At 36.3% G+C, this 11,752-nt stretch overlaps 1 protein-coding gene across 1 annotated transcript; it reads right to left on the bottom strand.

The window, feature by feature from the left end:
- Positions 1-1,110: 1,110 nt before the first annotated feature.
- LOC123868233 lies at positions 1,111-6,716 on the bottom strand. Its single transcript, XM_045910663.1, has one exon. The coding sequence runs from the start codon at positions 6,373-6,375 to the stop codon at positions 1,186-1,188; it is 5,190 nt and encodes a 1,729-aa protein (XP_045766619.1). The 5' UTR covers positions 6,376-6,716; the 3' UTR covers positions 1,111-1,185.
- Positions 6,717-11,752: the final 5,036 nt, after the last annotated feature.

The following is an 11,752-nucleotide window of genomic DNA, read 5'->3' as shown; positions in this document are numbered from 1 at the left end:
TTAAACTCTTCTATCTCGCTCTCATCTAAACAATACGAATGAACAGAAAATAAACAATAGTAAGAATATTATCCAGTCTGTACGTGATTTTTACTTTAGATGAATACGTAATTTTTGATTTTAAAAACTGGTCAAGCTGGGCATGCTAGTTGTTAAAAACTTTGGCGGCCAATACTCCTTAAACGGTTCCAATTTTTTTCCAAAAATAAACTCAAGGGTACTGACTCCCTTGAGTTTGTTTTTTTTAACATTTTTTTTTAACAAGCAACACATTTTATACTATTTATTTATTTTATACTCACGTTTTTCATATTTAGGAGAAGCCCTGTTTTTTTTTTAAATTTGAAACGTCTCCCTGCAGTAGCCGTAACAGGTTTTTATAACTAACTATACTTACTTAATTTCAACTTCACAGCTTTTATACTTTATTTTAAAAAACGCTGTGACAAACAGACAAATGGACCAAATGGAATGGATGAATCGATAATAGCATAAGTTCCTTGTTTTATTACAGAACCCTAAGGTTCTAACCATGTCATCCTTCCAATGTTGTTTCTTGTAACAAGTACAAGGCTCTAAGTACAAACTAGACGCCCCGTAAGATGCATCCGCTCCCACTTGGGCCGTAGACTTGTGATCTGAAAATCAAGAAGTTTTCACTTGGCTGTTGAATTAACGCTGGGTACAAAACTCGGCACTACTTGACGGATGGATTGCGTGAAGGTTTCTCACTCTGTTACCCTGACCTCTGAGTTTCCTATGTTGATGCGTGGATGATAAATTAAAAATATTTCTTCAAAAAATGAATTTATTGGCGCGCAGACCGTTTGGGTTTTTTTAACAAAGAGAAGAGAACAAAAGGAAAATTATAAAAACGTAAAATGACAATCTAGAATTATATAAAATTGAGGGTTGCTAAAGAAAATATGTTGTATGAACTGACATTGCAAACAGATAACAAATTTATGATTTTAGATAAGTAAGATTTGAATTTAATACATGAAATATATGTTAGTTATGTAGTTAATTAATTTATATTTAAAATATATACAATTCAAAATGCATTAGGATAAACAATTATTTATGGTCTTTGTCAACATTATTAAAATATTCGCAACAAAGTGCATTTGCCGAGAAGAAACTGTAGGCGCTTCAACATCCTCCCCTCCGTGGAAAGTGCAGCTTTCAACTTTCTGGATCATCACAGGTAAGTAGTGGACAAAGTTTTACGTATGGTCTTCTGAAGGTGCCTTTGGATGTAGTTACTTCAGCGACGCGTGATACTCCATCTGATCCAGGAAATAATCGGGAAACTCTTCCTAGCTTCCAGCATAGTGGAGGTAAGTTGTCCTCTATTAGAAGTACTAGATCTCCTTCTTTTAGCTTTGCTGAATTTGTTCTCCATTTTGATCGCTGCTGAAGTTCTGCGATGTATTCCTTTTGCCATCGCTGCCAAAAGTGCTGGCGAATTTGTTCGAGTCTTTCATAGCGTCGAAGTCGATTTGGATTGTAATCTTGTAGCGGAGGTGATGGCAACGAAGTAAGTGGACGCCCTATCAGAAAGTGCCCCGGAGTTAAGGAGAGGTAGTCGGTAGGATTGGATGTCAGGGGGCATAAAGGTCTACTATTTAAAATAGCTTCGACTTGAGTGAATAATGTTCCTAATTCTTCAAAATTTAGATGGGTGTTACCCATGACGCGACGGATGTGGTATTTAGCGGATTTGACACCAGCCTCAAAAATGCCACCAAAGTGGGGACTATACGTGGGTGAGAATATGAATTTAATTTGTTCTTCAGTTGCAGAGTCAATGATAGTTTGTTTATTGGCCTTTAAAAAGTTGCCTATTTCCTTGGCTGCCGCGACAAAATTTCCCGCGTTATCGCAAAAAATTTCAGCAGGTTTTCCGCGTCTGGACGAAAATCGGCGTAGCGCTTGTAAAAAACCTTCTTTGGTTAGGTCACTGACAGCTTCTAAATGTAAACATTTGAATCTTAGGCATACGAATAAACACAAATATGCTTTGATGACTCTGGACCCACGACCCTTCTTATTAGAGATATAGAATGGACCAGCAAAGTCTATTCCCACAGTTTTGAATGGAAAGTCAGGTGTAATTCTTTGGATGGGTAAATTACCCATTATGGGATAGATAGCCTTCCCTTGATGGCGCTTGCATGTGACGCAGTTGTGAAATGTGTTTCTAGCGAGGCGTCTGCCGTTAACTGGCCATAATGACTCACGGATGGCTGCAAGCAATAGCTGTGGTCCAGCATGCATATGACGAAGGTGGTATTGTTTGAAAATTAATTTAGTAAGATGATGACTTGAGTGTAGCAAAATAGGATGTTTTTTGTTGAAATCATAGTTAGAATTGTCAATTCTGCCACCAACTCGTATTAATTTAGCATACTTATCAAAGAAAGGTGTCAATGATATAATATTAGAATTATTGCTAATTGGCTTTCCACTTGCTAATAATTTAAATTCCTTTGGAAAAGATTGTTTTTGAGCTATGGCACAAAGATTTGAAAATGCATCATTTAATTCTTCTAAGGATAAACTGCCTGTGAGTTTGTTTGTTTTGTGTCGTAGATTATGAATGAACCGTTTTATGTATGCAAAAGTTCTTTGTAATTTTGATAATTTTGAATAACGTTCAAATTCTATAATAGAATCTGGAATGTCTACTACCGCAGCTGAAAGGCTTTTAGTTTCTGGTAGGTTCTTCTCAACGCGTTGTGATGGAAGAACAGGCCATTCTGATTCTGGTTTTTGCAAGAACTCGGGACCATGCCACAACATCTGCCTAGATACTATATCCATAGGAGTAACGCCCCTAGAAATATAGTCTGCAGGATTAAGTGCAGTGGGCACGTAGCGCCATGAAGATATATCTGTTGTTTCGGATATCTCCACGGCCCTATTCGCCACGAATGTTTTCAATTTTCGACAGTTAGTATTAAGCCATCCAAGAACCACTGTGGAGTCACACCAGTGCACCTGACGCGAAACCGAGCATCGAAGAGATTCGACGACGGTTTTGGATAATTTAGCCGCCAGGAGAGCTCCACAGAGCTCTAAACGAGGTATTGTAGTTGGTTTCATTGGAGATACTTTAGATTTAGAGCATAATAATTTTACGCTGATACCTTCATTGTTGATGGATCGTATGTAAATGCAAGCCCCGTACGCACTTTGTGAAGCATCGCTGAATGAATGAAGTTCTATTGTTGTAGGATTGTCACAAAGTACGTTTCGAGGAACTTCGAAATTTGCAAGACTTGGCAATGTATTGGAAAATTCATCCCAAGCATGTTGTATGTCTCTGGGTACGGGATCATCCCAATCAATTTTTTGAAGCCACAGAGACTGCAATAGCATTTTAGGTAAAATGACACATGGACTTATCAAACCCAATGGATCAAAAATTTTGAACGTAAATGACAAGATTAAACGTTTGGTTACCTTTGATGATTTGTCAGGGATCTGGAATGATATCTGAAGTTTGTCATTCCCCGGAGTCCACCCAAGTCCTAAAGTGGAAGTGGAGGAACTAATGCTTAATTTTTCTTCTGGATTTATGGCATTCAAAATTGATTTAGAATTGGATCGATATTTCCGAAGGTTGAAGCATCCAGACTTAAGAGTATTAGATACCGAATTTTGAATATGTATCAGTTCGTCCTCGGTGTTATCTCCGGTAATGAGATCATCGACATAGAAATCATTTTTAATTATTGTTTCGATTGATTTGTCTGTACACTCGTGTCCTAATTGCCAAAGACAACGTGTGCTTAAGAAACTTGAACTTGCTAGACCGTACGTTACGGTTTTTAGACGCAATATTTTAATTGGTTCCGATTCATGCTCTCGCCATAAAATTAATTGGAGATTTTGATTATCATCATGTAATGCAATTTGCCGATACATTTTTTCGATTTCAGCTGTTAGTAAAAATTTATATTGTCTGGCTCGAATTAGAATAGCAAAGAGTGAATCCTGGATATTTGGCCCCACCATTAGAATGTCATTGAGCGCGTAGCCTGAAGGGGTAGGGGCAGAGCCGTCATAGACGACTCTAATTTTCGTCGACTCGCTTGTCTCTTTGAATACAGCATGATGACACAAAAAATAGGATAGTTCAGGTGGTTTATTTATAGGAAGAACTTCTAAATGACCAAGTGCAGCATATTCGCGAATAAATTCGACGTATTGTTCTTTGATCTGCGGATTTCTCCTAAAGCGCTTTTCTAAATTTAGAAATCGCTGCTTAGCCATGGAATAGGAATCACCTAAACAATCTGGTGTATCAATGAGTGGAAGTTGAACACAAAACCTTCCACTTGACAATCGAGTGGTATTGGATACAAAATGTTGTTCACAGGCCTTTTCTGATTTAGTAAGGCATGTTTTATTTGGAATCTCTTCAATGTTCCAGAATTTCGGTAATAGTTCATGTACACTTTCTGATTCTTCATTTTGTTTTAGTATTGACTTATTACATTGAATTTTGTTGGGCATATTGACATTTGTATAAATTGGACCGGCAATTATCCAGCCAAACTTTGTGTTTCTTAATTTCGGAAATCTTGGACCTAAGGTAAGTGTATCATTACCTAGGACATCCCAGAAGAGGTCTGCACCAATGAGGACATCGATGGACGAAGGAATGTCAAAATTAGGATCTGCAAGTTTCAAATTATTTGGAATTTTAAAACCTTGTAAATTCATAGGAGCAGCAGGAATCGAACCCGTCAACTCTTTGAGTATATAGCAAGTCAAAGCAACGTTATAATCTTGGTGTATTGAACTAATATGTGCAATGCAACTCTCAGTGATGAAGTTTGAAGATTTGTTGCCAATACCTATAACGTTAATTTTATTAATAGGCTGTGACTCGAGACCTAGAATGTCTTTCAAACGATTGGTTAAAAAAGATGATTGACTTCCGCAATCTAGTAAAGCACGGACCTTTAGTGATTTGTTAACTTTAGGATTGGTAACTTCGACTATGGCTGTAGACAATATGACTTGATTGACTGGTTGTCTAGAAAAATTGACTATTGTTTCGGTAGTGTTTGTAGAATCATTGCTATTGTAATTAGACGGTGCTGTTTGATCACACAAAAAACTATTATGAAACTTCTTGCACTTACGACAAGGACCAAGCCTGCAGTTACGCTGATTGTGGCCTAACCTGAGGCAATTTGTGCATAGCTTTAGTCGCTGTACGTCAGCTTTTCTTTGTTCTATACTCTTGGCCTTGAAATTAGCGCAATCATATATTCTATGGTCACCTTTGCATATAACGCAACCTTTAATATTGTTATTTGGAGTTAGTGAAGTGAAAGATTTTGTTTGAATGCTAGTGATAGAATTCTGACCTGTAGCAGGGCGTGAAGAGGTGGATGATGTCTTAGACCTCTCCAATCTATTGCGATTAAGTGTCTCTAAAATGTCTGCGCGATCGGTTAAAAATTTATTAAATTGTGTAAGTGTGGGTATATCATCCAAAGAATTACGCATCTCTTCCCACTTAGTAAGTGTACGTGGATCTAATTTTGAGCAAATCATATGAATTATCATTAAGTCCCAATGTTCAGTAGCTTGACCCAAACTGGACAATGCACGTAAGTTCTTAGTAACTGTGTCCACCACAAAGCGTAATGAACGATCAGTCTCGCGTGTCATAGTTTCAATTTTAAAAAGAGCATTTAAATGATGATTAATAAGTTGTCGCTTGTTATCGTACCTATCGCACAATAAGCGCCACGCGTCATTATAGTTAGAAGCAGAAACCTCAAGATTTGCGATGACACGAGCGGCGTCACCTTCTAAGTACGATACCAAATAATGAAATTTATGAATAGGCTTGATGCGCTCGTTGTTGTGTATAAGCGATAAAAATGTGTCGCGGAATTCAAGCCACCGAAAATAGGCACCATCGAATTTATTAATTTGCAATTGCGGTAACTTAAACTCAGCTTCATAGTGTTCGCGATGGCACTGAGACAAGGACGAGTTGCTATGATCGTGACTGTCTTTATGACTATTTGATTCGTTAATAATAGTTTGAGCTATAGCCATACATGTCGCACAGTCCTGCTCAATGGCATCTCGTTCGTTGATTTCAAAAGCTATATTTTCTGAATTTAAAACATCGATTGAATCTTGCAACTGCTCGTATTGAACCGAAAGTAAACGAAATTTCTCTAATTTAATTGTTAATTCGGATATTTGAATTGCCGTTAAAACTTCTTTTTTAGAAATATTATCGACATAGTTTTTAAATTTTGTGATACGGCCCTTAATTGATGTTCTTTTTGTTAATAGGCTCTTTAAATCGCCTTTGTTGTCGTTAACGTTAGTCATTTTGTATAATATTTGTTACTCGAATTATTTCAAAACTAATAACTAAAATAATAAAAAAATTCTCACGCTCCTTGTATAGTCTCTTTGGTGTCACCTGTGAACCGGCAAGCGCAGCTCAGCTCCGTGGAACGCGATGTATAGCTCGCGGACGCCACGCCACGTCGCGTCGTGAGTAGGTATAGGTACCCCGCCAAGCTGAAATCGTCGGCACACTGACCTTGAGTACTTATTTCAGTACAATAAGCAAAGGAGTTTTGATAGCCACTAATTTTGACTAGTTACGTTAGGCATAAACTGTTAAAACTACGATGATAAACTAAGAAACAAATTATTGAATATTTTTACTATTTAGGTAACGATAAATATGTATAGCGAGTTTAATTTTATAATATCTAATTGCTTAGAACACTAAATATCTATAAAGAGCCTCCGGCGCGAAAAAAATAACAATAAAATATGATGCAATAGTTACGATGATGACGTAGGTACTTTGATTTAAAACTGTTTTATTTCACTAATTTAGTTTTTATTTCACTCTAATCGCACTGTATTTTACTAGTAACCTTTAAGTAAGAAAGGATTTAAATGATATTTTGTAGGAATGAGTATTTAGGAATGAGATATTGATGGAACAAAAGGGGTTATGTGTAGGAAAAGTAGGGCACTTATCTGAATAGGCCGGCACGGATGCGAATGCTGATCGGTGCTGACTTCAGCGCAGATGTCCTCCAATTCCAGAAATACGATCACCTTCCCGGCTTGAGCTGCTCTGACCAGACGATTGTAATGCGTTGCTGGATCGTCGAGTAACCGCCAAGTTGCAATTGCGTATTTCTTGATTATTGTTGGTCGTCTCCTTTTGTTTGTAGTTTACAGGTTCGTATTGTTACATTACGGTCGCCAATTGTTGATGCGTGGATGATAAATTAAAAATATTTCTTCAAAAAATGAATTTATTGGCGCGCAGACCGTTTGGGTTTTTTTAACAAAGAGAAGAGAACAAAAGGAAAATTATAAAAACGTAAAATGACAATCTAGAATTATATAAAATTGAGGGTTGCTAAAGAAAATATGTTGTATGAACTGACATTGCAAACAGATAACAAATTTATGATTTTAGATAAGTAAGATTTGAATTTAATACATGAAATATATGTTAGTTATGTAGTTAATTAATTTATATTTAAAATATATACAATACAAAATGCATTAGGATAAACAATTATTTATGGTCTTTGTCAACATTATTAAAATATTCGCAACAAAGTGCATTTGCCGAGAAGAAACTGTAGGCGCTTCAACATCCTATACCCTATCCGCGTTATAACCCTATAATAGGCAAGTATACATATTATGATATTACTTTCAACTATGTTGAGCGTTACTACTATATACGACAGCTAGTCTTCTGGACTTATGTGTATGTAATTTCCAGTTTCAATAAACCTATTCAATCAACACAAATTCGTCTCTGTGAACTTTGCCTTTATCTCTTACTCTGGAATAATATGGGCGTAGGTACGAGTACCCGAAACATTGACAATGTGCTGAATCAATCCAGTACCAGGGGAGCAAACAAACCTATTAATTACATGCTAACGAAGTTTATTCAGCGTCCAGTGCATAATTGGATCTATGCTCTGAATAAATTAGTAGTCCATAACAACATGAGCGTGTTTTGTCAATGGCTTACAGATTAATGGACACATTAATTTGTTTGCTTGGTTAGAGTGACGTTTCCTCAGTATTACCTATGATATAGTTCATCTCTGCCTAGTGACTTCCTCGTTGGTCCAGCGGTTAGCATGTTATACTGCAAATGATGAGGTCCGGGGTTTGAATTCCGGGTTGGGCCAAAAATAGGTATTGAATTTTTCTGTTAAAAATTTCTCAGTTTGTAACTAGTCCGATATTCGGAAGTGAGCACGTAGAGCTGTCGATATCACGCCTACTCTCTCTCCGGTCGTGTCAGATTTCCGCTCCATCGCTTTATGAGAGTAAGAAAATAGAGAGTGCACATTGTGTTTGTTTGCGCACGCACTTGTGAATTATAAAATCTCCCACACAGCTGGCTAACTTCTATGGAGATTAACTGCCGTGGCTGAAATTGGGTTGGGAGGACGAATAACATTATTATTGAATAGTTCATCACTTATGGACATAGTAACCTTTGCATAGTCCTTGTATCATAGTGAAAATATATTATTGTTACAAATATGCAGAGTCCCAGAAACCTCACATTTCGTTGACATTTCTAGTAAAGTACCGCCGCCATCAAGCAAATAGGTAAATCACTTAGCATACTTTGACAAGATCCTGGCCAAAGACATGGTGCTTATAAAAATAGTGAAATTAGTTTTATTTATAGCTAAGTAAACAAAAAATACGTCATCAAATTAATTGTATTTTAAATTCGTTTTAAACAGTTTTACTTACGAATATTTGTTTCAAAATTTACAACTAATATTTCAGATATTTCATTTTTATATTTTAATCTATAGACGAAGCGCTAGGATGCAACAAACCTGCTGGCAAGTGATACAGCAGTCTAAGGTGGAGCATAATTTCCTTCAAGTGTAGGCAAAATATATACATAAATTTGTTTAAAATTATAAAATAAATCGAACTTAATTGGTATATATCCTCTATATATATATTGAATATATCTCTGGTTTCATCGAGCTGCGAGTACTTACCTACTATACCTATTTAAATAGGGTTTGGCTATCAACTTCACAGCCTGCATCGAACTTCATGCGGGCGACTGTGGAAAGTTCGAAAAAAACTACGAGGTGAGCAGGCCGTTAGGAAAGAGCTTGATTGGAAAACCTTCAACAAACAAAAAAGTTGTTTTCGATCCCAGTGAAAATAAATATAGATCATGCACCCTTAGACAATAGCTATAGAATTTTGCAAAACTGTCTATTATTTATTATCAGCTATTGGTGAACTTGAAATACTCGGATTTTAACAAAACACAACCGATTTACTTGGTACACTTGGTATAGTTATCTTATTTTGAAAATTAAAACACTTTTTTTTTGTGATGTAACCACAAATTCACGGTTTTCAGATGTATTCCTTTACTTGTACTATAAGACCTACCTACCTGCCAAATTTCATGATTCTAGGTCAACGAGAAGTACCCTATAGGTTTTCTTGATAGACACGACGGATGGATGGACGGACGGACGGACAGACAGACAAACAGACAGACAGACAGACAACAAAGTGATCCTATAAGGGTTCCGTTTTTCCTTTTGAGTTACGGAACACTAAATCGCATTAAATTTAGATTCTCCGCCTCTTAAAAATCAGCTCAGAGGTAAATTAATGAACGTGAGCAACGAACGTAAAAAACCGAACATTCATTGCGTTTACACCTGCCTTTACACACTTATGATTAATGAGAAAAAGAGGCTAATAAACATTTATGCGTACCAGCCCAATGTTGAGTAGAGGATAAAAACAAAGGTTCACTTAATTAACGAACTAGGTCGAACGAGGAAGTGTTATGAGTCTCCTTACACAAGTGTAAATTGAAAATTTATGACACCCCCGACAAGTGAAAGTTACAGTAACTAGAAAAGAGCTGATAACTTTCAAACGGCTGAACCGATTTTCTTGGATTATAGCTAAGAACACTCTCGATCAAGCCACCTTTCAAACAAAAAAAACTAAATTAAAATCGGTTCATTAGTTTAGGCGCTACGGTGCCACAGACAGATACACAGATACACACGTCAAACTTATAACACCCCTCTTTTTGGGTCGGGGGTTATAAAAACAATAATAATTTGCGTGCTTATTTTGTAGAGCACTGCACCATCATAAACGTATTTTAGGAACACAATCCTAGTTACTATTATAAAATATGTAAAGCAATAAAGTATGGACACGACCTTCGGGTATGAGATATGCGATCAAGAGGAAGTATATACTTACGCCCAACAAACTTCTAACGAGCTCATGACTGAGAAACAAATCGGACGCACAATACTAAACTTGAGGTGAGTATCAAGTGTGAACGATGATTCTTCAATGAATCCCCTTTCCGAATCACCTTGGATATCGGAACATAATATCAGTGGCAATATAGAGCTTTTTCTTTAAAGTTTTTTTTTGTTTTTATTTTTCTGAACCTTTTTTTTGGAGACTCAGAATGTGAAACGTGTCCAACGCGGCACCTAGAAGTCGTAATACAAGTTATTTTATTTAGTTGCTTTGCTCTTTTCTTCTTTAGTTTGCCGCTTGTTCGCTTCGCCCTACTTTCGTATACCCTCTATCTTAATCCCCACTGAATATATGCAATAAATAATTCAATATAGAATTCCTAGCATTCTACGGAAAGTAGGACATGCCTCTTCCTTTGGAATTACGGAAAAGAAAATGCAAAACACTGGGTAGTATTTTCGTTTTATTTATAATATAAATGTGGGTTTTACTTATCATGCTAAAATACTATCGCTATATCATCGCAATTGGCTAAGGTTGCTTAAGTTTAGACCAATTATTATTATTGATGATAATGATAAGAAAACACATAGAGTATAGATTCGAAGCTTAGATGAGGCGTAAAGGTCAGTGGTCATTCTTGTTTTAATGCTTTAATCTGTCCATAAATCCAGCGTTCAAAGTAAAAACCTTGCAAAATAAATTCGGTGGTGTGAATGTATAACTTTAAATCAAGGTACTTTAGGTCTATTTTACTCTTGTGTGTGTGTTATGGTGTTTGGACGCTCGGATTCTATCAAGGTAGGCAAGATATAAAATCTCAGACTAAAACTATAGCTAGGTATCCATTAAGTTACCCATATATTAAACTGTCGAATGTCCTCTTAAAAAAAAAGTTATTCGAAAGCTCGACTAGGCGAGCGATCAATCTAATCAGGTTTACAAGGTATTTAACCTTCATCTAAACGTTTATACGTACTACAAATTGGATACAATATGCTAATAATTTATACCATGTAAATTATTTCGCCACAAAATTCATAATTCATTATGAAAAATCCTAATTTATGCCGGATTTACATATCCAAAAAAAAATATCCGTGTAAAAACTCGGCTTACCGAAATTTATGCACAAGACAAAGTTTAGAACGCGACGAAGCTATAAAACTTCGTTAAACTGAATGACATGCGACCCCAACTTTACTCACAAACGGCAATCATAAAAATCCCGATCGCAATATTAATTTACATAATCACTTTTTCAAACTTAGGATACTTTGTTTGTTTACTTTTTTTTTCTTCATAAATTTGGTGCATAAGAAAAACCGATGAAAGCCCACTGCTTGTCATAGATTGTTTGATGTCTGTGCTTATGCAACGTTGTTTTTGGGTTCCGTAAATCAAAAAGAAAAAGAGGGACCCA

The sequence above is a fragment of the Maniola jurtina genome, chromosome 9 (assembly GCF_905333055.1).
Source record: "Maniola jurtina chromosome 9, ilManJurt1.1, whole genome shotgun sequence".
NCBI classification, from domain to species: Eukaryota; Metazoa; Arthropoda; class Insecta; order Lepidoptera; family Nymphalidae; genus Maniola; species Maniola jurtina.
This window is presented reverse-complemented; position numbering and strand designations above follow the sequence as displayed.